Here is a 26531-nt window from a genome sequence, read left to right on the forward strand (position 1 = left end):
TCTTTCCCATTGATTATTCCAGCAAGATCGATCGGCGGTCGGAACGGCTGCATCGTCAGGCCCCGCCAAGATTTGATGATCGAACGAATTGAATGGCGCATGTCACACCGAGACCTGCTGGTGCTGGGTCCATTCATCACCGTCCATGAGGAGGATCCGAGGCACGACATGCCGCCGTGGCTGGGGCTGCTCCGTTTTCAGTTGAGGTGCGCGGAAACCGAATGGTTTTTCGCCAAGCACGCGCGTTTCAAATGCGCGGCCGGGCGAATTTCACCTCAATTTTGGTTACATCTGTTTATACATTAGATAGATGGAGCAGAACACGCGCGAGAATCGATCGCGTAACTTGCCAAGCAGCGCCGAATCTGATTCGGACAGGCCGAGTGAAGCCGGAGAGGCACCGGACTTGTCGGTTTGCTACCACCAATCATGCAGACGACGCAATCCGATACGGTTACGGTCCCTGTCCCTCGGATCATGGTGGATGCGGTTCCGACTGGGAGCATCACATGCGTCATGCCAACTGGGATCATGCTGCTAGCGAACCTGTTGTGCGCTGGCACGATTTTAAAGCAACACAGTACTCCAGGCAGCAACGGCGTGTAGAGCGACGCCGGTGATGCTCACCTCCGGTCGATTCCGGCGTCTTCATGGCCCGGGCGGCGCAACTGACCGCCAATCCCGATCCCTCCACTGAATGCGACGAAAGCAATGCGCCACCGTCGGACTAGCTACAACGGCCGGTGGTTTCTCATGATTTGGCGTCCGTCGCGTCCCGTCCCCCCGCGGCGTGGTGGCGGGCCGGGGACAGCTAGCGCCGGGCGTCCAGATCGAGCACCGGCGGCGACGTCGCTTTCCGCCGTTAATGGAGCGGGGCCTCAATTCCAGCGACGTGACGAGGCGACCCGACGAGCGTGCACCAGCTGCGAGAGTGATCCCGTTTCGAGGTTGCTCGGGTTTCGTTTCGCTCTCCGGTGACAGGAAACCACCGAGCTTGGCTGGGCTTGTTGAGCGAGCCCAGCCCTGAGCCTGAAAGGCCCAAAAAAGTATTAAAGCCTCAACGATTTGATTTATTTATTTACAATGTTAATAAGGGAACTGTATTCTGGTATTCGCTGAGGAAAATAATACTTTCCATAATTCCATTCCAAAACTATACCAGCGTACCATAGCATTAAATATGAGCTAGATATTTTGCCTTTCTTACACATGCACTTGCCGCACAAATATTTTGATTTTTTTAAAAGAAAATTTAGAACTGAGACTGGATAAATACGACCGAATCATTTGAGGCAGCAGTTTGAACCTGGAACGGGTCGCGCCGACACGGCAATGACCATCCAAAGCCGTAACGGAGTACAGACTCTCTGTTGCGCGCGCTCACGCGGCAGGTACCTACAACGGATTCCGTTCCGTGGCTAGCCGCAAGAGATGTACTACCGTCATGGAGGACATGATGAAACACAAAGAGTGCACGCAGCACGCATGGTTGTTTTCTGTGGATAGCATTTCAGGCTGAGGACAGAAAAGTAACAATAATACTAATAATAGAGCTTAAACTCGTAAAGGACATGGAAAATTGAAGAGTCATGGAACCAATACAAATAACATATGCACATGCCACGTACTTGCATCCGTAAATTGAATTACACCGTGCAAGTACATTTGCTCGAACCCCACTTTGCTGGAACTCACAGGACAGGATATTTGGTTCCAAATGCTAATGTTCAAAAGTGCTATACTTTAGCATTAGTTCATCCAAACAAAAGTGCTAATAAGGTGAACTAATATTTAGCTAACATTCAAAAACTTTAGCAAATATATAAGTACTAATAGCTGTTAAAATTTAGCACTCAACTTTAGCACATCTAACCAGAACCTCAGTCTTTTCGGACGTGTGGGGCTTGCAACTCTCTGTTGTAACATCAGACATCATTCACATGTGACAAACGAGGACAAGAGAAGAGCATCTGCTCGGCCCTCACTCTCCAGTAACCAGGAAACGTATAATTCTCACCTGCCTTCAGTACAATCATTGGCGGACCGTCAAAACTCAAAACAGCAAAGGCACTGCCGCCCGACAAATCACAGATTCACAGCGACGAATGACCGATGATAGCACCACCGATGAGAGCTTCCTAGCATGGGGTGGTAACCAAAATAATCAGCTAGAGGTGCCAATGGTGCCAATTGGTAACTCTTAGGTGCCCCTCCAACCCTCCTTAGTTCAAAATTTTATACTAATTCTTCAAAACGATATCTCAATTTGAAAAACTAGTACAAAATTTTGAACTAAAGAGGGTTGGAGGTGCACCTAGGAGTCACCCATTTGCACCCCTATAATCAGCCCACACTCACAGCGCACCGTTCCTGTTCCTACGCGGAAGTAGCTTGTACCGGCTGAATGGAAGGTGCGCCGCTGGAGAAGTGCTCCCCTCTGTATAAATAGGCCCCCAGGCTCCCTGCAACATTCATCAGCGCGAGCTCAGTGAGCACCAAGCAGAGACCAAGCCAGTGGGTGTTCCGAGAGCATAGCCAGCCAGCCACAATGGCGGGAAACCTGCTATCTAACTATGTCCAGGTCTACGTCATGCTCCCGGTAAGCTCAAGCATCGTGCAATTATTAACATGCCACCACTACCAGCAACGCACAAACCAAGAAACTTTTAGCGAGTCTGCCATTCCCAACAAAAGGAAACATGAACCTGGATGATTTCTCAACTAACCTGTCTTTCTTCTTCCGATCTTCGTGTGCGGAACATATAGCTGGATGTCATCACTGTCGACAACACGTTCGAGAAGGCCGACGAGACGAGGGTGCAGCTGCAGAAGCTGGTGGAGGCCGGCGCCGACGGGGTCATGATCGACGTCTGGTGGGGGCTGGTGGAAGGGAAGGCGCCCGGGGTCTACGACTGGAGCGCCTACAAGCAGGTGTTCAAGCTGGTGCAGGAGGCCGGGCTGAAGCTGCAGGCCATCATGTCGTGCCACCAGTGCGGCGGCAATGTCGGCGACATCGTCAACATCCCGATCCCGCAGTGGGTGCGGGACGTTGGTGAGGCCAACCCCGACATCTTCTACACCAACCGGAGGAAGATGAGGAACATCGAGTACCTCACGATTGGAGTGGATGACCAGCCTCTCTTCCAGGGGAGAACTGCAATTCAGGTCAGCTGACTTAAAACCTTCAGTGTAACGCCGGCAGAACAACTAATCCTTGGTGAAATCAAGCGTTCTTGTGATCTTGATGCGCTATCTTGGGGGCCTCTCTGTCTGTGACAGCTCTATGCTGATTACATGAAGAGCTTCAGGGAGAACATGGCAGAGTTCTTGGACGCTGGTGTCATCGTGGACATTGAGGTCGGACTTGGCCCTGCTGGAGAGATGAGGTACCCCTCCTATCCACAGAGCCAGGGATGGGTGTACCCAGGCGTTGGAGAGTTCATAGTGAGTGCTCTTTCCAGAAATAAATATTCTTCCATATTTACTTTAATAAATCAAAAGGGGATATATCCATGTGTTGGGCAAAGGCGGTCTAATTCTCTAATCTTGGTCCAAGTGTTGATTTCGGCTGGAAACTGTTCAGAATATGCAAATGTTAAAGTGATTGCAATCAAAAGAGATACTTGTCTAAAATTCAACTTATTTGGCAAGAAGATGCTGGTATAAAATAAATTCTCAACTTATTAGGCAAGAAAGGCCTTGAAACTGTACAGTTCTTTTGAGAAAGGTGTCAGAAGCAAACCCAAAGGACCAAACCAGAGGAATCAAATGCTTGCAAAACTGACAAGGAATGGTATAAAATAAAACAACCAAATTTTATACGTACGTCATTAAGAGTGGACAGAGGGCTGCACTTTAGCAGCTATAACTGTTGCTAAAGCAAAATTAAAATCTGCAGTGCTATGACAAGTACCTGGAAGCAGACTTCAAAGCTGCAGCAACAAAAGCTGGGCATCCTGAGTGGGAATTGCCTGATGACGCTGGGGAGTACAATGACACTCCTGAGAAAACCCAGTTCTTTGCGGACAACGGAACATACCAGACCGAGAAGGGGAAGTTCTTCCTCACATGGTACTCCAACAAACTGATCAAGCACGGCGATAAGATCTTGGACGAAGCAAACAAGGTCTTCTTGGGATGCAGAGTGCAGCTGGCCATCAAAGTAAGTACCATGGTGAATAACCTGGCTTAAAACTTCCCATTGTTTTCAAATTAGAATAATAAAGCCACAAGCTTCACTAGAGGCTAGAACACAAACTAAGAGATATTTACTGATATACGGGTGAACCTGGAACATAATATAACATGATCCAATATTGCTTGCAGATCTCTGGCATTCACTGGTGGTACAGGGTTCCAAACCATGCAGCTGAGCTCACTGCCGGGTACTACAACTTAGATGACAGAGACGGTTACAGAACCATAGCGCACATGCTCACAAGGCATCGTGCTAGCATGAACTTCACTTGTGCTGAGATGAGGGACAATGAACAGAGTTCGGAAGCAAAAAGTGCACCTGAGGAACTGGTTCAGCAGGTAATTAAACTATTGCTCACTCATCTATAAATTGGTGATTTTTCTCCTTGTACGGAACACAAAAGCAGCTCTAAATCATCATCAAATATTCTTGTGCAACCATAAAAAATGGCAGGTGCTGAGTGCCGGATGGAGGGAGGGCCTAAACATAGCATGTGAAAATGCACTCAGTCGCTATGATGCCACAGCTTACAACACAATCCTCAGGAATGCAAGACCACAAGGAATCAACAAGAATGGCCCTCCTGAACACAAGTTGTATGGGTTCACCTACCTCCGAGTATCGAATGAGCTCCTTGAAGGACAGAACTATGCCACTTTCAAAACTTTTGTCAGGAGAATGCATGCTAACCTGGTGAGTAACACGCTTGAAAATCAAGACATTCAGAATAGGACATATTTATGTTTGGAGCTACATACTGACAGAAATACTAAAATTGTTTCAGGATTATAACGCAAACATCGATCCACTTGCACCTATGGAAAGATCAAAGCCAGAGATACCAATCGAACAAATCCTGGAAGTAGCACAGCCAAAGCTGGAGCCATTTCCTTTCATCGAGAACACAGATCTACCAGTTTAAACATCCCAATGGTTCAATTTCAATCTACAAGAAGGGGCACAAGGAACTTTAAGAATCAAGACAAACACAGTACGCCTATTGTCGAACAATATGCTGAAACTAAATAAACTGCTATGTTAAGCAGACTACAATCATGTTGCACCAATAATCTTGTGTTGTTCAACCTGAGGCTTGATGCTTGTCTAATGAGCTGTAATACCTTGGCCTTCACATTGTTGTATGTATTTGAGCTAATGAATAAAAAAGTTATGTGGCTTATTTATTGTGCTATTTGGAGAGGCCACTGTAAAAAAAATCATTTGAGAACATCATGGGAAACACCAACGATTCATGAAAAGGAATCAATACAACAAGTAGTTTTGCCAATTGGGGTCTATTTAATGTTATTTTAAGAGACTAAACTTCACTGCAGAACAAATAGAGCTCATGCTTAAGAGACTATTTTCTGGCTTTTGGTTTTACTGATGCAGAGTGACAAAAATCCAAAATGCAGTATCTATCATAGTACAAAATACAAACCTCCAGGTAGCTGAAATCTAGTTCGTTTCACTTCAACATTAAAGGTGCTCCAAATTGCAGCGGATGTGTACTATGTTTTGCAGACCGTTATGCAGTTGTATGAGGAATGGAAAACTTCACTAAATCTGATAACCACGGGACTGAGAACTTGCTTGGATGATGGGGTGGCTGTCTCCTAGAATGCTAAGAGAAAGGAAATGACAGCAAAACAGCAGAGCACAGTAACAGCCTGTTTTCTTCGAGATGACTAGGCCATACGTGCTACTACCTCTGTTCGTTTTTTAGTAGCCGTATTAGGACTTGAAAAGCTTTTAGAGATATACTTTGATCACTAATTTCTCTTATAACATCAGTTAACAATATCAATGCCATATTAAAGACATTTGAAATCTGAATTTATTCATATACCTTTTATGCACTAAGCATGCATACAGTTTGATTAATTATTGGTAAAAATTATGAATTTTTAAAATCCTAATACGCCTACAGAAAACAAACAAGGGGAGTATTTGATTACTGATAGGGCAACCGAATTTAGGATTTAAATAGTTGTAGGTAACTAACCAAATGGGAAACCACCAATTCAGTCAGGTAGTTAGCGGACTAACTGTTGCTAGAGCAAGAATTAGTCTATCAAAACATGTTATGACTTAAATGGCTGGTTTGGCCAAGTTTAGCAAATCACAGAATTACTAAGAAGGAAAAAAACTCTCTACCATGTCTCACACTATCCGTGCCAGATTTGCAATTGCTAGTTTCATGCTGAAAATCTCACATAGCAACTTGGGCGTTACAGATAATTTGCTAATATGTTGTAAACTGATGGTTAAGTGTGCTACTTCAGTGAAGCGCTAGCAGGCCAGCATGATGGTGGTAGCGCGGCCCTCGGTTTCATGTTAACCAAACACACATACTCGATTGGGTGGTGATATCGTGCTCAGGGTCTAAAATTAAGGGATTGAAATGCATCGTCCCAAGTCTCAACAAGGGTGTGTCTAGAAGAACTCTGAACGTGGGAGCCGCGAGGCCGACTAACCTGCCTGATGCCGTGGGCTCTGCCGGGGACGACGAGTCGACAAGCAACACGCATGCACCTAAGCCCTGCGACCTGCGGGCCCAGCGCTCGCCGCCCTCGCGAGCTAGGCAGCGGAGGCCGCCGCCGCCGCGGTAATCCGCCACCGCGACTCCGCGAGTGGTCAGGATGATGTGGATTGTGGTGGAACTTTTTTCTTTTTTATATTTAAAAAAAATTAAAATTTCAAAAATATATGTCCGTTTTCAAAAATTTCAAAAATATACCCCGGTCGCCCTCTCATAGGGCGACAGACCCAATGTGTAATTTTTTTTTTCAAATTTGCAACGAAGTCTCTGAAGAAAAAAAAACAAGCCCTGTCGCCCGGCCCACGGGCGACCGCCGCTGGGCCCGGCCCACAATCGCGGCAGGGGGCCTGTCGCCCCCCCCCCCCGCGGGCGACCGGGGTCTCCCCCTTATAAAAGCCCCAGCCCTCCCATTCCCTCCTCATTTGAGCCCGAAAATTCCACCAAAAATCCAGAAAAAAAAAAGAGAGGAGTGAGGAGAAGGAAAGCGGCGAAGCCCTGCCGGATTCAGCACTTGTGATCTGCAGGTTAGTACATTTAGTTTAAATATTGTTATATTTAAGTACTACGTATTTGAATATGAGTAATTTAATTTAATTAGTGCTATAGTAGATCCATTTAAGTAGGAGTTCAATGATACTTTAGTTTGTAGTTACGTAGTAGTAAATTAGTTTAGAAAATTAGTTCTACGCATTTATTATTACAATTGCAGTGCTATTAGAGACATGTTTATAAATTAATTATAATTTAGAATAGAATTTGGCATATGCAGTATAGAATTCGAGAGTCATCACGTAGTTATGAATACTTATACGTTATAGTTGAATTCCATACTTAGTTTTTACGGATTATTGAATAAGGTAGTGAAGTAAAGAGTATAACTCGATAAGTATTATGTGATATACAGATATGTCGAGCAAAATGCAGTTTCAAGTATTTTATGGTGAATACAATGTTATGTATGGGCCAAATGGAGTAGATCTTTCTGCCTTTAAGCGCACATCTAGCGGCATAGATAAACATCTGGAAAGGAGTTTTGGTTCCATATGTAAGTGGCTGCAGCGTGGGTTCCATGTTGATCCGTTGACACATGTGATCACTGTCCAGTCTCTTGTTAATTGGGAGGTAGAAAGTGAATTATGGGAATTAATGATGATACACAGCACTGATGACTGGCAGAAGTACATGCAAGCAGCTCTAGAGCGTGGGTGGCCTCTGGCCATTCTTGTTCAAATCCGGGATAAGACACAAAATGAAATCCAACATTGTGCAGATCAAGGAACTCCGAGTATTCGAAGAAAGACCAATTATGTTGAGCAAGATGAGTCAGAAGAGACAGAGAACCAAAACATGGGACCACAGGGCCTTGCTGATGAGGGAGAGAGGATAAATAGCATTGTGGACGAGATGGAGGCAGAAGACCAAACCGCAATAGAGATGGAAGAATATGAGGACTCATCTGATGACGAGCAGTACTCATTGCCAAAAGAGTGGAAAGAGCATGGTTTTGGCAGTCATATCGCAGAAGATGTACGAAATCAGGAGTGAGAGTACAGAGGGAATGAGGTAGTGCAAGGTGCAACATATCCAAACATTGAAGCCGTAAAAGATGCTGTGAGACTATGGGCAATCTCATTGAAACGAGAATTCAGAGTCGTGAAGTCTGGCAGTAAAGAATATGAGGTGAAGTGTGTGAATGCTGGATGTCCATATAATCATATTCATAAGATAATTCATGTGTTTGTAACTTTACTGAATTGATGCAGTTTCGCCTTTGCAACATGATGGAGATGGACTGCTCGACTTACCTGACGAGGGTACGTGCCGGATCCCCGATGACCCAGTTTGAGCAGATAGAGGCATGGTCGAGGCAGCGTGATCAGTTGCGTCAGGTAACGCACAACTTCGGAAGCCGTGTGCAGTACGAAGACAGCCACGGGTCGTCTCAGGCGTCGTCGTCGTTCCCGTGTCCGTCGACCATACACGGGCCGACGTCGCAGTTCTTCCCAAGTACAGGTAACGTACATATCTCTTTAAAATTACATCAAGTGTTCCTACATATTTACTAATATCATATACAGGATACGATCCAGCTACTGCGTTCGGCCATACTGGAATGTTTAGAGGGACAGCACCAGTTGGCGGACCGTATCCAGGGATGGTACCGGGGCCACAGATACCGGCGTGCACAGGTTAATTTATGTTTCGTATTTCGGTTTCTACATGTCATTACGAAATATACGAGCGTACGCTAACATCCATATTTTTTGCGTAGGATTCTACCCCGATGCGGGCGCCGCACCTTCTTCTTCCTCCTTTCGACCAGATAACGAGACATTCACCTTAGACGACTTCGACAGCTTGAGTCCAGAAGAGCCTGCCGCGCAAGGTGACCCCGATGTCTTGGGGTATTCACAGCTAGGAGGAGCACCACTTGGGATCTCTCAGCAGCAGACACCGCAGCCCCTTGCGCGTCCTGAGCGACAGGTGAGGTCTCCGGATGTTCTCACCTACTCCGAGGGACATGTCCGTGCCCAGCAGAGGGCTAAGAGGGTCCGACGCCCTAGGGGTGGTTAGATGTATATGATGTTTATTTGTAATGAGATAGCTGTGGACCGCTTATTTGTATCCGATGTTTATGATTGTGGTAGGTTACTTGTCATTTGTTTTTATAGATATTATTTATGTGAACTTATTATGTTTGTGGGTTCCATAATGCTCGTGAAATAAGGGAAGTTCTTGCGATTTTTTTCCGTGATTTAATGAAGGACAAGTAACGTGCGGTAGGAGTTAGCGGCCGAGATCTTGCCGACGATGATGACGAATACACGCTCGAATAGCTCAAAATAGGTCCCTGCAAAAATAAAAGTCCGAGAAAAAAAAGGGGGGCCTGTCGCCCCCCCAAGGGGCGACAGGGACCTGTCGCCCGAGGGGAGGGCGACAGGCCCCTGTCGCCCGTTGGGGGGGGCGACAGGCCCCCCGCCTTTTTTTTTCTCTCCAGGGACTTCGTTGCAAATTTGAAAAAAAAAATTACACATTGGGCCTGTCGCCCTATGGGAGGGCGACCGGGGTATATTTTTGAAATATTTGAAAACGGACATATATTTTTGAAATTTTAATTTTTAAAAAATATAAAAAAGAAAAAACTTCATTGTGGTGTGGGGTGGCCAGGTGGGCTCACTGGGCTGGGCCGTTGGTGTCGCCAGCCGAAGTGGGATCAGGACTCAGCAGCGGATGGAAGGCGGTTTTTTTTATTTTTTATTTTCATTTTTTACAAAAATATATTTTCGATTTCGAAATTTACAGCAATATACCCCGGCCGCCCCGCTGCCGGGCGGCCGGCCCTGGCCGCCCGGCTGCGGGGCGACCGGCCGTAATTTTTGCAATTTAACCCATTTCGCGAAAGAATTTCACATATGTGCCCTTTTTGTAACTTTTTGCAGAAGTAGACCATGTGGGTCGGCGCCGTAATATGTGGCGCCGAGATAACATGTCTTGGCGCCACAGATCACGGCGCCGAGGTGCCACGCACGCACAAGCAATCTGGTGAATCTTCGAACTTGCCTTTAATATTTTCGGACCTTTTCAGGTGACTAGAATACTATGAACCACACATCAAATATAACGGTAAGAATTAAGAACTAAAAACTGCATTACACAATGTAAATCATAGGAATTATATCATAATACAACGTTAATGAAACACACATCAGACATGCAGTGGCATGGTAGAACCCGTTGCAACTACAGTAAACAGATTCTGAACTAAGCTAACATACCTTAGGTAATTTAAAAAAATACAACAAACACAACGATGCAGCATGTCACTAGCACTAGGTTGTTCTAGTAGCCGTACCCCCACGTAGCAAACTGCGTTGAGCCTTCTCCGCAGTATCCACCCATTGCAGGTGGTGCAGGCGGTGGTGCCGGAGGGGCAGGGCCCTTCTTGTGACAAGGGCAGTTGCAGTAAGGAATAGTGCATGGTTCATCCTGTGAAGCGGCAGCAATGCTGGTATCATCATCTTCGTCGTCTTTGTTACCCTCGCTCACTTCATCGTAATGGTTCACCTTGCATTCCAAATCAAAGATCTTTATCTGGAGGTACTCGATGAACTCTTGAACTGAATCAATTGATGCAGGATCGACCCACCTGGTAAAACCACAGTTTTCTGGAGCATCTGAAGACTGCAAAATAAATTTCATGTAAGGTGTCTCAATTAAGATAAAGAAATAAAACAACCGAGTATTAGCCATGCGTGTGGGCATTTGAAGAAACGCCGACCGCCATCCATCCCGTCGGTGCACATTTGCACTAAGCAGTCCTCACCATGTCCGTATTTTGGCCACGGTTCTCTACGGTTATCGTATTGTCGAAGAGGAGTTTCATTGGTAAATTCACTCTTGTGCTATGGCGGAAACTCAAACACTGGTTCCGAAAAGAAATCAGATCCAAGAGGCCCCTCCCATATTATGGGGTCTCCCTTTATTCCCCCTTTTCCTTTCCCAAAACCGTAGTAATTCTTCCTGCTAGACCCACCTCCAGACATTGGGTATACAATGAGTTTTGGTGTTTGAGTGCTGCTGGGAGTTCACAAACTTCGGAGTATTTATAGGCGCACAAAGGTCTGATACCCGGAGTGTGGAGTGTAAATGCACCTGAAAAGCCTACATGACAACACAGTGAAGAGGCTAGCTGACCGAACACTGAAAATGCTAGATTCAATTCTCGAACTGACTACTCGATGTATCTCTGTGCATGCAGAGCATCTAAGTGCATGCAGACTCACAGCACTGCATCGCTGCCGCTCGGTCGATCGTGCCTAGATGTCGTCTTCCCCACTACACGCCACAGACCTTCGCTGTAGAATGACAGTTCCGTCGTCCTCGCCCGAGAGACTGCTTTGAAGGTGAGCTGGTGTGGTTGCCGTGTTGTCACATCTTTTTGAAATGGTGAAAGGGCACTGCTATTGGACTGTCGTCTTTTGTCACGTTTGTCTGGGCAAACAATGCGACATATGGGAAACCCGTGATCGCCGTGCTGAGCAGTGGCAACCAGTGATCTCGTACTCGCAGCTAGATACACTATGGTCCCTATTTTGAGCTATACGAGCGTGTCACGAAGTTTACGCTGTATGCGGTAGTCGTCATCATCGTCGGTGGGATCTCGACCGCTAACTCCTCCCGCACCTAACTTGTCCTTCATTAAATCACGGAAAAAATTCACAAGAACTTCCCTTATTTCACGAGCATTATGGAACCCACAAATATAACAAGTTCACATCAATAATATCTATAAAAACAAATGACAAGTAAACTACCACAATCATAAACAACCATAATCCGAACAGTCGAAACAGTCCATAATAACAATAGAGAAATAAGTGCCAACAACTAACCACCCCTACCATTCCGACCTCTCTTACGTTGTGCGTGTACGTGATTTGTAGGGTAGCTATGACGCTCCGGTGGCCCAACGTCTCTGGCAGGACGGCGTAACAAAGCCACAGGTGTATGCAAGTTGGGATCATCGTCCTGGGCAGGCGTAGCAAACAACCATGTAAAGTCGTCGAAGGAGGCCGCGTCATTGGCTTCAGACCACCCTATAGATTAAAAAAAATTAAGCAACATTCAATAGGTGAATGCAATTTCGTACAAATTATACTACGTACCCTGTGTTTCAGGTGGTGGTGGTGGTGGTGGTGGATAGGAAGAAGCTCCTTCATATCCTCTTGCTGGCGACATAGGGTGATACGAAGACAGCCCCGCCCGGTGAACTGTTGTGATCCTGAGTATAAATAATAACGAATGAGCCTTCGACCATAAAACATAAGCAAATAAAATTATGCATCACATATTTACCTAAAGACCCTCCAGCTGGTGGCATAGAGGTAAACTGGGTTCCTTGAAATGGAGCCCCTTGCGAGGCACCTGGCCCTCCATAGGGCTGAGAACCGGGGTACCCGTACCCTGTGTGGAGTTATATTTAAATACTGCATATAAACATACGGATCGGTAAATATCACACCATACCTTCGTACTGTCGGTGGTATAAGGGAGGCTGATGCCATGTGGGACCACAAGGAACCGACGTCGACGCTTGCGACGATCCGTAGGAATCCTCGTACTCCGTCCGCGTACCAAAGGCCTGAAGTATGCCTCAGGCTCTATCACGTTGAGTGGTCCAGGCCTCGAGTTGTGCCGGCATGCTCATCGTAGACCCGCCATGAATCTTCATTACATTCAGTGAGCAATCTAATTCAAGCAACCTACAGGCCTCGAACTGCAACAAAAAAACATAGTATACAAATCTTAAAAGATCGAAAATGCCGTCAACATTTACTCACCGCCCCAGCTAATGCCTCATCCCTGTGTCGTGCATTGCGATCCTGTGAAGTCGCAACATGCGGGTGTGGATGCATGTCAACATACGTCTAACGGCAACGAGTCTTCGGTTCGTACCAGGTCAGGTACGCCCGAAACGAAAGCTCAGTGTGTGGACCGGTATCCTCAGCCAACTGCTTGCCTGCATCATCCCACGCAGCCACCCATGGTTGTAATCTAGTGACCCACATTGTCGAGAAAGGATGTTCAGCCCTTGATAAACTGCACGTTAAATAGAAATTAGTTTCACGTTATTAGTACATGGGGACTTATATATTTTTGTTACCTATGATCGTGGCACTGAACACTATCCAACGCTAAAGACACAGGGAAAGACTGGCATCGACCGAACTGCCTCATGACTCTATCCGGGCAGTGGGCCTCAACTGCAACGTCGTACACCAAAGCTGCAATAGACATCCATAGGCCCTGGTCCTGTGTGCACACCAAAGATATCCCAAGCGGCGCAGGTGCGGCTATAGCCGAAGGACTGTATGGCTCCCACACAATGTCTTCTGGGGTCAATCGATCAAATTCGGCAACAAACTCAGGATAAGACCGCCGGGTCTGTTCATGTGCCCATGTTTTCTGCAAAAATAAAAATTATGTGTCCATAAGAAAGGTATTGAGGGAACAATGTATGACCACAGTATGCATAGAATATAAATTTTTATCGGGTCCATACCTGTCGAGAGTACCAGAGAGTCCCCATGGTGGGTCTGTCGCCCTCCGTGTCACCGTACATATCCGGCTTGTACGGTGACTGGTCAATCATGGGACGACCGATAGCAATCCTCTCGTAAGACCAAAGCTGTAGCAGAATTGGGCACCCCGTTAGGACAGCATTCCTATCATTCTGCCGTGATGCCTTGCAGAGTCCACGATATGTGCATGCAAGAACCGTTGAACCCCAACTATATAAGGGTATGGCATCCTCATCTGCATCGGTGATCTCCTGTGCATAGGGCAGAAGCACCCTATCCACACAGTGGTCGTGTGAGTTGTTGAACATGATGTACCCAAACAACCACAGCAGGTATGTCTCGAGTGATCTAGTCACGCTGTACTCATCAGCATCGGCTGCCAACAGATCCGGCTGCAATGAAGTACGAACATTGAGAATAAGAAACACACATGATGTATTTCAAAGCCATAAAATACATCAACACATCGTTTTGTACGAAATTGTACCTGAAACTGTAGGAGCCATGACTTGGAAGGGCCTTTCGACTGTGGGTGCTCATTGAAATCTTCATGATCAATCGTGGTGGCAACACCTGCAAAACATTCCTCAAGATCCTTCAGCCACATAGAAGGTACCACGCAGGGCCCGACAGCGTCTCCGGTGATAGAAAGACCAAGCAGCATCGCAACGTCCTGCAGGGTCGGTGCCATCTCCCCACAAGGGAGGTGGAACGTGTGTGTCTCAGGTCTCCACCTGTCAACGAGAGCTGAAAGTAGAGACCTGTCTAGCTTCACCAAAGCACTCTCAGCAAGACGAGCCACAGTGAGAAGACCTGCCTCGCTCAGCCTGCATCATACAGTGCACAAATGCTAATACATTATATAACGAAATGTATAACGGATAAAAACAGAAAATAGATGACATATCACCTGGGCACCCATCGTGGGTCTACAGGAACCAACTCTGCAGGTGGACGTGGCGCATCACGTTTAGTTCTTGGTGCTGAACCTTCGCAAGGAAGGATCGGTGACCGGAGTCTATTGTTGGGTCCAGCAACGCAGGAGTAACCCCGGCCATACTTACCACATAAGATCAAAACAATACAATACAATCATCTAAATATTTCTAATAGTTTCTTATATTTCCTAAATAATTTCTAAGATTTTCTAACAATTTCTAATAATTTCTAAAATTTTATAAATTTTCTAATATTATCTTGCAATTTTTAAGACTTTCTAATACTTCTCTAACAATTTTCTAGTACTTTCTAATATTTAATCTAGCAATAATCACTACTAACATTAATTAATTAGATTGCTGATGTACTATATCAACGCTAATCACTACAAGTAACTATACCTAAATGTACCACTAATCAGTCCTAATAATAATTAAATTGATTGCTAATCTACTATTTCAACAAAATAGTTTCTATAATTTTCTAACATTTTCTAACATTTTCTTTAATTTTCTACAATTTTCTAATATTTTCTACAATTTTCTAATATTATCTTGCAATTTTTTTGATTTTCTAATACTTCTCTAACAATTTTCTAGTTTTTATAATACTAAATCTAACACTAAATGTACTATATCAACGCTAATCGCTATAAGTAACTGCACCTAAATGTATCACTAATCACTCCTAACAATAATTGAACTGATTGCTAATCTACTGTTTCAAAAAAATAATTACAACATAATCTATTTATAAAATGTAGAAAATTTTAGTTACCTACAGTCGCCGGCTTGAAAATCCGGCAGGGCTTCGCCGCTTTGCCTCTCCCTCACCCCTCCTCTCCCTCCCTCTCTTTTCTTTTTTTCTGGATTTTTAGTGAGGCAAATGAGGGGGTGAGGGGTAAGGCTGGATGTCGAGCTGGCTCGGCTCGGCTCGTTATCAGGCCGAGCTGAAAGTCAGGCTCGGCTCGGCTCGTTTGGCAGCTCGAGCTGTCTCGTTTGGCTCACGAGCCAGCTCAAAAAAAAAACCCAGCCAGCTAGCACTAGCAGAGCCAGATGCCTCCATGGCTGCGGGGTGGTGGCGCAACAAGAAGATGTCCAGGGTCTTCCTCCATGGCTGCGGGGAGAGGGGGCCTGCAGCTGAAGGAGCCGTCGTCGCACCGAGCAGGTCCAGCGGGGGGCGAGGGCGCAGGGGCGCCGGCCCCCGGCCGCGAGGCGCGCCGCGCGCAGAGGCGCCGGCCGCGAGGCGCGCCGCGCGCAGAGGCGCCGGCCGCGAGGCGCACAGGGGCGCCGGCCGCGAGGCGCACAGGCGCGCCGGCCCTCGGAGGCGGGTCGTCGGAGGGGCGGGCCGGGCTGCCGGGGACGACCGGACGGGCGAGGTGGCGGGGCGAGGTTGGGGGAGGCGACGGGCGAGGCGCCGAGGGGAGGTGCAGCTGCTACTTTTGGAATCTCGGGTCAATGAAAATACATGTGCTAGACCCTTTAATGATGAGGTGTTCTCCTACAAGCGTTCAGCGCCGCCATGGTCAAAATGTAACTATTATCAATGAAGCTATTTCAAGGTGCAAAGATACATTCTTTCAGGGCTGGTCAGTAAACATGAATGGATGAGATAGATGCTTCACTGTTGGTCTTGGAACCAGTTGCCACAGGTGAGCTGTATTACACACTGTAATTCTGCTTACACACAGTAACCAGTTGCCACTGTTGGTCTTGTATTGACCAGTCTTTTCTTGTCAAATTTACTTCAGAAATAACTCTGGATTGTTTGCTGCGCACTACGCTCGTGCTTTTGATGGTCACCAACTTCTATGGGAACTAAAGACGGTAAACAAGCAAATAAAATCAGTCATTGCTTATTTTCATTTGGTTTAGGGAATTTGCTCACCAATTTTCTTGCTTACGCAGCCTGAGCATGCTCTAAATCGTGCGGAGATGTTGTACCAACTTCTGTCCATGGCTGGGAATTCTGGAGACATACCGGAATTGTTGATTGACCTCCTTGAAATTTGAAGTTGATGTCTCAGCGTTGTCACCACTTTTGAGTAGACAGAAAATAGTGCCTACTTGTTTGTTTTGTTTATGCTTGGAATCAATTGGCAGTGTTTGCCTACTGTTTCCACCAGAATTGAAGTCACCTTTAGAATGGTGTGGTTTATCGAACACTGTATAAGTGTCGTGAAGTGTTCTTGAACAATTGTACTGTTCCGAATATTGAAACATTTCCTACCCAATTTCGAAACCGTATGGTCAGCTTTGTTTCATGGCCTTGTGATCAGACGTTATCTGCATACATTTTTTGCTCAGACGTGTTGCTATTACCCTCACATAAAAAAAATATTCAGCTCGTGAACGGAATGTTGGTACTAATATCAACTATTGTCACCCGCACATATTGTTTTGAATGTTCATAGCATTCCTGAGGGTACAACATCTCCGCTCAATTGAGTGCGTGCTCAGACTAAACTACTTGTATAGACTAAACTACACGTACTTCATGAACAAAAATTGCACCTGGGGAACGAAAATACACTAAACTACTTGTTTACCAAGTTAGTTTAAAAGCTGTACGGTTCATGGATTTCTTCCTGTTCAAAGATGCTGGACAGGTGTGGGTTCATGTCCAGGATTTCCTTTGATCAGCCATGTTGTTGTGTCCAGCTGCCTGATGCATATAACACCAATTCATGACACCAATTAGTTGATATGACACCAAGTCATATAACACCAATTCATGACACCAATTTAATTCATGACAGCTGCAGTTGGTAGGACCAGATGGCTTATACATGTTACAACAACTCAAGGAACCAGCTTTGAGAAGAAAAAAAGATAACACCAATCAAATTGTTGGCACCAAAACATTAGAAATCCCAAACAGCTGTGGGTTCATGTCTAGGATTTCCTTTGATCAGGCATGTTGTTGTGACACTGGCATTGGAATTCTTGCATTGTCTTCCCATATTTATCACCTTTTTTTGTACCAAATCCAACCTCCCAAGAATATATATTAAATTCTTGCGCTTCACTCAGACAGTCAAAAGTCATCCCAGTAGTGGCCTCAAATATATATTTACCCTTCCTATTTGCAGCATTGCGAAGAGCCCGCTCAATTGCACCAACTAGGCTTTGGCTGCAACTATCAGGAGCATCTTTAGGCAGCCTCTTTCTGGAAAAAAACAGGTATCCATTTACATAAACCATGAATAAGCTCTTATATAAATAATTGGATACATATATAGGTTTCAGTCATATATTTTTCATCTATAGTCAATCCACCATCTCCTATATTACAATCAAACAAAAGAGACATCAGGTCCTATGCACTTATTTCCCTTCTCTGTTATTTCATTTTAAAAGATCGCATTACTCAGTCAGCAAAGATGCTGAGAATTCAACTACATAGCTAAAAAAAAAGGACAGCAAAGATGCTGATTCATTCGAGCACCTGATTTGTTGGTCACCAAACCAAAAATGCAGGCAGCAGCGCAATATTCAGAGCAACAATTTTGATGCAACCGAGTTGTTCAAAATGAAAGTTTTCAAAGCTCAGTTAGAACACAACACATACCATTTTGTTTCCCCATCTAGTGGTTGAAGTATGATTGGAGCATGAATGGGTAGGAGTTAAGAATGGCGGCCTCTCGAACCGAAACAAATCCAATAGCTGTTTAATTTTTGCCCGGGAAAATCGAATAGTTAAAACTCAACGGAGTAGAAGCTGGTCATTATGCACGAAAAACTGAGGAGTACAAGTTTGTAGCTTTACCAGCGATTGGAACTTGGTTGTCCGCCTCGTCGACATTCCTTCCTTCCTCTTTTCCGGCTTCCATTTCGTCTTCTCACCAAGTTCCGCGAAAAACGGATCTGAGTTTAGGAGAGAGTCGCCATTGGTGAGCTCCTCAAGAATCTCTCGTGCCTGAAGCTTGTTGGCGCTCGTTGGATTGGAATCCTATGTGCTGTGTGGGTCCCACAAAAACTGCCTCACTCCAGTGCCTGGCGAGGCTTCTGTTGAAGCCAGGCAGCCTCATCAAGGTAGGACCAACTTCGCTGGGTGGATCTAGACGCACGAATTTTGAAGCTCCATCGACGGTTCTGGGTTCGCCTGCCCGGGCCGGCACCGACGAAAAAACCACACTCGTCTCGTTGCTTGTCAATTTGTCATGCTCATGCCTCCTGCGACATCTGTTCAGAGGAACAGGGCGTTTCTTTTTAGCGTTTCTTTTAGGAATGGAGGAGCACCTCCTATGAAGTTCACAAGGCCCAAACATGTTCTGAATAGATATTGGTTGATTCTTCAACCAAAACTCTGACCTCGAAACTATCAATGGAGGAAGGGTTGTTCTGGCTTTGATCCACTCAATTGGGTGTCTTTTTTCATTCAGGGTGCGTGTGCGTTGGTGGTTTTAGTGCCAAGACATTTTGATAATGCACAGTTTCAGAACAAAGTTAGCAGACTACTATTACTTCTATGTTCATGAATCTTGACTGCTAGTCTGCTACAGATTTCTTTCAAAAAAAAAGTCTGCTACAGATCAACCCGGGGTGCAGAGAGTGGTGACGAACACTTCCAGGCACGGTCAGCGCCCCATTGGCGGTGGCGCAATCCAAATGGAGGTCTCAAGTGATTCACGCGGCCACATGGCGTGCACACACTGGCCGCCAACTTATCCAGTCAGATAAGGTCACGGCGGCAGGCGGCGCCACCACGTCCGTCTCATATATCTTTTTTTGCCACGCTGCCACTCCAGCCCGAGACTGCTCGACCGGAGAAGCACACACAAGCCAGCCAAGGCCTCCCCGAGCTGAGATGGCACAAGCCATGGCGTCCATGACCGGCCTCTCGCAGGGCGTGCTGCCCAGCAGGCGCGCCGCCAGCAGGGCCAGGACGGCCGTCGTCAGGGCGTCGGCCGAGGGCGAGGCCGCGGCACAGGCTGGCCGCCGCGCCGTGCTCGGGCTGGTGGCCACCGGCATCGTCGGCAGCGTCTTCACCCAGGCGGTGCGCGCCGATGAGGCCGTCAAGACCATCAAGATCGGCCCCCCGCCGCCGCCCTCTGGGGGACTTCGTGAGTGCCTTGCCTGCACATTTTCTTTGATGCATGCTAGACGTTTCCGCCAAGCTTTTTACACCTGCTGAATCTTGATCACAAGTTCAGAATTGATGTGTAGTTTCAGCTTCCATCAACTTGTGTGCGCATCTGGACAGTAGAATATAGTAAAAGATCATAGGATTTTGATCAACTTTTCAAGATGTGTATCTTCAAAAAAAAAATCATCAGCCTCTGGATCCTTGAACAGATTAAAAATGGCGCAAACTCCTGCAAACATCGAGTAGTAAAGCACTGCACTGATCCTTCACATGAAGATGAAGTGATGAAGCACAAGCAGACTAAAATGCAAGAAAAAAATGATCAAATTTAGTGCAAAATCAGCTGTATAACTCATCGAAAACCACGTGATTAGGAAACAAATCCGTCTAACGCATCTGTTCCTAATTTACTATGGCACAGCCGGGACCTTGAACTCGGACCAGGCCAGGGACTTCGACCTCGCCTTGAAGGAGCGGTTCTACCTGCAGCCGCTGCCACCAGCGCAGGCGGCGGCGAGGGCCAAGTCGTCAGCGCAGGACATCCTCAACCTCAAGCCGCTCATCGACAAGAAGGCTTGGCCGTACGTCATGAACGACCTCCGCCTCCGGGCTTCCTACCTGCGCTACGACCTCAACACCGTCATCGCCTCAAAGCCCAAGGAGGAGAAGAAGAGCCTCAAGGAGCTCACCGGCAAGCTCTTCAGCACCATCGACGATGTAAGCCATGATATGCCATCGAACTGAGAACAATTAGTCTATTTATCTCTCTCTTTTTCACCAGAACTGTGGAAATGACATGTGAGCTTCTCTTCTCATTTTGGCAGCTTGACCATGCGGCAAAGATCAAGAGCACCCCAGAGGCTGAGAAATACTATGCGGCGACTAAATCTGCCCTCGATGACGTTTTGGCCAAGCTAGGCTAGATGGAATATAATGGGCTAATGGCCATGTAATTTCAGACTTTTGTGTTTGTTCATATGGAGCCGGCAATGTACCATCTCCTGTTGATATTATATCAACAAACACTTAACTATGATGCTATCGTGAGGTCTTGACAAGAACAATCCCAAGCAGATGTGATAATCAGAAATCAATACCAACAACAATAATACGAGATCCAGGTACATAAGAAAGGAATCAAATTGAGTTTTCTGTCTAAGGAGGCAAATATTGGTCATGACATAAGTAGCAGCATAACAGCAAGCATGCGAGTTCATGATAATTGTTCACCGAATTTTATTTTTATTTTTTTTGCACCAGATCTTTCGACACTACAAACTAAACTAGTGAAGCATTCATTTTGCTTACTTGCAAGCAATAAATAATAAGAATGTAACAGAAATGAGCTAGGTTGTTAATCGCTATTATTTCAACAATTTAGTTGGTGTGGCAGCTGCAGTAAATAGAGAAATTCTACATGATAAACTACCTCAATTCAGGCTCTTGAGTCTTGAGTATTCAATGGTTGTACAAAATTTCCACCAAAATAGGAGTTCTTACAACACTAAGATGTTGATATAGAAGAGAGGTTGGCTTAACATACACTGCTGCTCCCAAAAATTTGCCCAGTTTATATCAAGAGTAAGCCTTCCATTATTTGCCAGGAACAACCAATATTTTGCTGCCTCCATTTATCTGTGAGAAAAGAAGTATTTCAGCTCTATCACAACTTTGGGCTACAAAAGGACTGCCATATGCATGTAGGAGGCCTGGACTTTGATGTTTGAAGATAACTACAACCAGACATCTAATGCAGCAAAACAGAATTTCAAGTATATAATAACTGCAGAAGCAGTCACAGCGAGACTCAATTTCATCTATGTGTGATTTACTATCACATAAGAAAGGCTTCATCTATCTGAGAGATGAAATAATGCTGCAGTAATCTGGGTACATGCTATCTGGATCAACAAGGAATATGAACACAGCCATTTTGCCAATAATAAATTAATGGACTTTTAACATCACAATTATAGTTCATCTTCTGAGAAAATCCACATCTTGAATACGATACGAAACAGAAAAATCTTTGAAAAGCTTTAAGTGATGATCATTGCAGATAGAAAAGTTTGCAATCATACAATCATACTTACCATTCAAAGACAGGTACAAAAGTTCAGGTTCAAGCTGCAGCAGCAGTAGTAGATACCTCTTCCTTTTTGTCTGTGACTTCAGTTGTTTGGTCTTCACCTGCTTCTAACTGCCTTTGCTTTGCCAAAGCTCTTCTTGCTTCCCTACGGAAGTCTCTCTTGGCAGCACGGACCTCGTCAAAACCCTGGTCAATTTTAGCCTCTTCCTCAGGAGGGAAGAAGCCTACTTCCATTTCAGCCAGCTCTGAATACATCTTTTCAATCTTTGCTTTCCACGCTATCCCCATCTCAGTATCCATTTTCTTGTAAGGTGTCTTCAGGAGGTATTCATCTATACCACCAGCTTTGTCAATGCACCGAAGTGCATGTGTGGTAACCTTAACTCTAATGTGACGGTCATGAATATAGCTGAAGAGACGCTTCTCCTGAACATTTGGCTTCCATGATCGCCTTGATCTAAATAAGAAAGAGGTAATTTGATCAGAAGATTATAAAATTAAACCATAAGTTTGGATTTGCATGTGCTACATAAAGATATGTCCATCACTACCAAGATATTCTTAGGAAATGTTACTGCCGTGTGGAAAGTTTATTACAATGGCATCATTTTAGAGTGCTGATGCAGAAGCACACTTTCCCAGTGTTAAGATTTAAGAAATCTGCCACTATAATAAGAAAAGGTGGTGATCCAGATCTTAACATTATCTCTTTCAAGAGATGGGAGTGTAGACTATAGAGGCTAGAGTAATCCCCACAAATTTATACAAGTTGTCTAGCAGATTTATTACTCCACGTGTAGAGGTTATAAATGGCACCAGAGATGCAAATCAATGCACTTCAGTGATTGAATTCATCAACCAGCTAAGAATGAACACTGACTTCATAAATAACATCAAAATAGATTCCTCCAAAAAAATATTTAAAAATGTGGAGAAAAATGATTGATGTATTATCTTTGCATAATGAAATACAGATAATTCATAAGGTCGCACCGGCTATGTTAAGACTGTGACATTGATCCTGAGATAATGGGATTGCAAGGTTATTAGATTATGATTCTCAACATGGCTGATGAATTTAACTGAAATTGAGGACATCATGAAAGAATTTAGTTGTATTGTATTAAACTAATGCAACAACATGCTGGAACCTCAGCTGCCGTTTCAAGATTTTTTTTAAAAAAAAATAGACTTAGGAAGGAGGCATTTTTTTTTCTCTTCTCAACCAAGCTCAGAAATTGTATCTCGCATGCTAGCATCATATGGTATGCCATATGTACAAAATACTAGCAATTTTGTTGGTTTGGACATTCCACATATCAAAGAACATATGATCCAAACTATTAATGCTTCCAATGCTCCAGGCAGTAATAAGGAAACGGTTCGGTCAGACAACTAACACTTCCGAGATGGCATTTCGAGGTGTCCAGGCCAGATGCGAGGTGCAACAGAACAGTGCAGCCTTGCCCTCCACAGATAGCGCTCACCCTTGATCATACACAATTTTCTTCTCTAGTTCCATTTCCTCTGGGGACTAATTCTTGTGCTATTTGCTTCAGCCCTGCATCCAGGTCGGTACATCCTAATTTCCCACTGAAGGCTGAAATCACACTATTCACCATCCAGCCCACCAAGTCTATACGAACACACTACAATCAATTACAAAACCTCAATCCCCATTTCGAAAACTTAATTTCTGCAGACAGCATCTACGCGCATGGATCAGGACATGAGGGAGGGAAATGAATTGCCACGGTGAAGAAAGGCGAGATGGCTTACTTGTTGCCGCCGTCCTCGGAGACCTTATTCCCGAACTGGATGTGGCGGCCGGCGAAGATGCCGCGCTTGGCCCGCCCCATGACGACCTTGCTGTTGGGGAGCATGTCCTTCACCGACTTCATCAGCTCCGCCGGCAGCTTCCCCTCGCCTCCCACGCGCCGCACCACCTTCTTGTACATCTCTCTCGCCCGGAACGACATCTTGCTCCACTTCTCCTCTTGCTTCGAGGGCGGCGCCGGCGGCCGGTCGCTTCGCGAGGTTTTGGTGCGTAGGGGCGAGGGCTTCCGGCCTTCCGCTCGGTTCGCCGCTGGGAGCTGCAGAATTGGGCTTTGGGGCTTCCGCTCGGTTCGCCGCTGGGAGATGCAGAATTGGGCTTTGGGCCTTTCTGTCGTATGGTGGCTGTGCTGGATTTTTTTCATTTTTGTATTTAAAAAAAATTAAAATTTCAAAAATATATGGCGGTTTCGAATAATTTCAAAACTATACCCCTGTCGCCCCTTGCCTGGGCGACAGGCCCCCTGTCGCCCTCTGGATGGGCGATAGGACCTAAATATAAAAAAAATTTACATTTAGGTCCTAGCGCCCGGGACGCATTAAACAACAAACTTGTAAAATAGATATAAAATCGTAGAAAAATTGGAAAAATACAAACTCAGCTGTTCTGGATTCTATGAAACAAGATCTACAACTTTTGTTATATAAAGTTTTTCATTTGATCAATGTATCTTGCTCTATTTTAAATACTAGTTTAATGCACTTTTATTTAAATCTCAAGATCCATCCTTTGGATGCATATCATATTTGGCTAGAGTGTTGCATATAGTAAGCATAAGCTTGTACAAAATTGGTAGGCCCAGAAAAAATTTCTAGAATAAGTTTTTAAATTAAATCTTGCAATATGTCTAGTTTAAATGAGTTATTTATCCATGCTGCTATACTGAGTTTTAGAAGCCATAACTTTTACAGTACCATTATTTTATTTCCTAAGAGCTACAAAAAAAGTTTGGTAAATTTTAGATAAGCACAACTAGACCAAATGGTGTACATGCGCAGGGGAACGGGGAAGTCGTCGTTTTTCCCCCGAATCGCGGGGGTACAATGGTCGAATACTGTAGGAAGTACACTGTGGGCGTGGCGTCGGGCGTGGCAGTCGTCCTAGACATCGTCCTTGGTCTTGCGGAGATCGCACCGGCGTCCTGTCAGCCCCAGCAGGCGGCGTGGTCGTCGCTGTAGGGTGTATAGTCCTCCAGATGTGGCATGGTGGCGTTCCGCTTGCCCTGCAGGTCAGGGTCTCACATGCCCCAGCGGTAGCGGGGCACGCGGCGGTCCCAGACCCCCCTGAACGGAGTGTTGGCGCGCGCACTAGGAGGTCCGAGAGACACATAGAGATCCCGGACCCCTCGAGGGGGAGGTCCGGGACTCCGGCTACAAATGCTGAGCGTCCCTCCTTGAGGGGCACGTGGCGACGCCGGACCCCTTCCCGGGAAGGGGGCGGGTTCGGGGGCACACGTGTGGTGAGGTGGAGTTCGGTGAGCCGGAGTTGGCAGAATAGTAACGGAAACAGTGCCGAGCACGTCTCGTTGCGGTGCCGTAGCCCGCCGCTGTTCCCGTGGGCTTTGCACGCTCGCCTGCCCGTCGTCGGGGCGGGCTCCTCGTGCTGGCGGCGCCGCCGGCCAGGGCTGGGGCGCTCCCCTACTCGTTGTTGGTGCGGGCTTGCGCTGGCCTCTCCATGGCACTGCTGATCGCCGGCGAGGCCTCTGCGCACGACGCACTCGCCGCCGCCGTGGCCTCTGAGTGGCCGCCGCCGGCTAATTCGGCGCACAGCCGTCGGATTTATCGCGCCGCCGCTCAAATCGACCGTGCTCGAGGCAGGAAGGCATCGCGGGGAGCATAGGATCGCCACGGGAGAAGCGACGGCACTGCAGGGAGCACGAACGGGAAGACACGGCGTGGACGGGAGCGAACTCGTCCAGTCATTTTCGCGGAGCGAGTTGGTGCTGAATATAGAGCGAATATTTGCTTGGAGGAAGCTAGGGGGTGCCAATGGGTGACCCTTAGAGGCACCTCCAACCCTCTTTAGTTCAAAGTATTGTACTAGTTTTCCAAAATGGAATATCATTTTGAAGAAATAGTACAAAATTTTGAACTAAAGATAGTTGGATGTGCCCCTAAGGGTCACCCATTGGCACCCCTAGAAGAATCGCTCCGCTCCTATGCTCGCGAAACAAAGACGGGACGGGACGACTCCATCCTATGATGCTCTTGAACCAAACACACCGTAAGAGCAGAGAGCTTGGTTTGGTGTCCATACAGCCAACCAAATGTGCCCTCAGAGGTGGTTTGACTTCAGTGATTAATTTGGGTTTAGATCTTATCGGATGATTGAATATCAATTACAAAAATTAAATATGAGCTAACTATAAAACTAGTTATATAAGTCGGATCTAGTTCACGAGATGAATATATTAAACCTAATTAATCATCATTAGTACATATCTAATGTAGGACACCGTGATCACATTATGGACAAGTAGGTTTAATGGATTCGTCCAGCGAATTAGCCTCCATTTATATTTGGTTGGTAACCAAATTTAGGCAAAAAAAATAAACTCCACGTCATTAAAAACTAAAAGTGTGGCAAGATTCCTATAGCTAAGAAATGCAGATTCCAGATTCTTTACCACACTTGGCTAGAATCCGTTTCGGACCAACGGGACGGAAGATCACGGGAGCCGAAACGGCTAGACACTGACACGCGGTCCCACGCGGACGGACACGTCACCGATCCGGGGACTCCCGCTTGGCGGGGGTTTT

At 45.9% G+C, this 26531-nt stretch overlaps 3 protein-coding genes and 4 long non-coding RNA genes across 7 annotated transcripts; 3 read left to right on the top strand and 4 right to left on the bottom strand.

The window, feature by feature from the left end:
* Positions 1-1605: 1605 nt before the first annotated feature.
* On the bottom strand, positions 1606-4150 carry LOC120661588. Its single transcript, XR_005669965.1, has 3 exons — positions 3914-4150; positions 2727-3575; positions 1606-2462 (listed from the first exon to the last, which is right to left on the bottom strand). It is a non-coding gene; the product is annotated as an uncharacterized LOC120661588 (long non-coding RNA).
* On the top strand, positions 2367-5390 carry LOC120661583 (beta-amylase). Its single transcript, XM_039940477.1, has 7 exons — positions 2367-2599; positions 2767-3165; positions 3280-3444; positions 3899-4162; positions 4327-4536; positions 4652-4891; positions 4983-5390. The coding sequence occupies exons 1-7, from the start codon at positions 2549-2551 to the stop codon at positions 5118-5120; spliced, it is 1467 nt and encodes a 488-aa protein (XP_039796411.1). The 5' UTR covers positions 2367-2548; the 3' UTR covers positions 5121-5390.
* A 7221-nt stretch (positions 5391-12611) lies between these two features.
* Positions 12612-13843, bottom strand: LOC120661590. Its single transcript, XR_005669968.1, has 4 exons — positions 13804-13843; positions 13082-13706; positions 12768-13017; positions 12612-12704 (listed from the first exon to the last, which is right to left on the bottom strand). It is a non-coding gene; the product is annotated as an uncharacterized LOC120661590 (long non-coding RNA).
* A 2336-nt stretch (positions 13844-16179) lies between these two features.
* LOC120661587 lies at positions 16180-17024 on the top strand. Its single transcript, XR_005669964.1, has 3 exons — positions 16180-16412; positions 16512-16587; positions 16669-17024. It is a non-coding gene; the product is annotated as an uncharacterized LOC120661587 (long non-coding RNA).
* A 437-nt stretch (positions 17025-17461) lies between these two features.
* Positions 17462-18798, bottom strand: LOC120661589. The gene is made up of 3 exons (XR_005669967.1): positions 18530-18798; positions 18332-18427; positions 17462-17929 (listed from the first exon to the last, which is right to left on the bottom strand). It is a non-coding gene; the product is annotated as an uncharacterized LOC120661589 (long non-coding RNA).
* Positions 18799-19479: 681 nt separating this feature from the next.
* Positions 19480-20913, top strand: LOC120661584 (oxygen-evolving enhancer protein 3-1, chloroplastic). Its single transcript, XM_039940478.1, has 3 exons — positions 19480-19826; positions 20271-20566; positions 20674-20913. The coding sequence occupies exons 1-3, from the start codon at positions 19571-19573 to the stop codon at positions 20770-20772; spliced, it is 651 nt and encodes a 216-aa protein (XP_039796412.1). The 5' UTR covers positions 19480-19570; the 3' UTR covers positions 20773-20913.
* Positions 20813-24046, bottom strand: LOC120661586 (54S ribosomal protein L24, mitochondrial-like). Its single transcript, XM_039940479.1, has 3 exons — positions 23718-24046; positions 21943-22395; positions 20813-21484 (listed from the first exon to the last, which is right to left on the bottom strand). Exons 1-2 carry the CDS (start codon positions 23915-23917, stop codon positions 21972-21974), a joined length of 624 nt encoding a protein of 207 aa, XP_039796413.1. The 5' UTR covers positions 23918-24046; the 3' UTR covers positions 20813-21484; positions 21943-21971.
* Positions 24047-26531: the final 2485 nt, after the last annotated feature.

This window comes from Panicum virgatum, chromosome 2N, assembly GCF_016808335.1.
Source record: "Panicum virgatum strain AP13 chromosome 2N, P.virgatum_v5, whole genome shotgun sequence".
In the NCBI taxonomy this organism is placed as follows: domain Eukaryota; kingdom Viridiplantae; phylum Streptophyta; class Magnoliopsida; order Poales; family Poaceae; genus Panicum; species Panicum virgatum.

Bases quoted from the DNA above. Each gene is read 5' to 3' on its own strand.
- LOC120661583 (XM_039940477.1), top strand. From the start codon at position 2,549: ATGGCGGGAAACCTGCTATCTAACTATGTCCAGGTCTACGTCATGCTC. The intron at 2,600-2,766 runs GTAAGCTCAAGC...CGGAACATATAG, and splicing joins AGGTCTACGTCATGCTCCCG to CTGGATGTCATCACTGTCGA. The intron at 3,166-3,279 runs GTCAGCTGACTT...TGTCTGTGACAG, and splicing joins AGGGGAGAACTGCAATTCAG to CTCTATGCTGATTACATGAA.
- LOC120661584 (XM_039940478.1), top strand. From the start codon at position 19,571: ATGGCACAAGCCATGGCGTCCATGACCGGCCTCTCGCAGGGCGTGCTG. The intron at 19,827-20,270 runs GTGAGTGCCTTG...ACTATGGCACAG, and splicing joins GCCGCCCTCTGGGGGACTTC to CCGGGACCTTGAACTCGGAC. The intron at 20,567-20,673 runs GTAAGCCATGAT...TCATTTTGGCAG, and splicing joins TCTTCAGCACCATCGACGAT to CTTGACCATGCGGCAAAGAT.
- LOC120661586 (XM_039940479.1), bottom strand. From the start codon at position 23,917: ATGTCGTTCCGGGCGAGAGAGATGTACAAGAAGGTGGTGCGGCGCGTG. The intron at 22,396-23,717 runs GTAAGCCATCTC...TTTCTTATTTAG, and splicing joins TCCGAGGACGGCGGCAACAA to ATCAAGGCGATCATGGAAGC.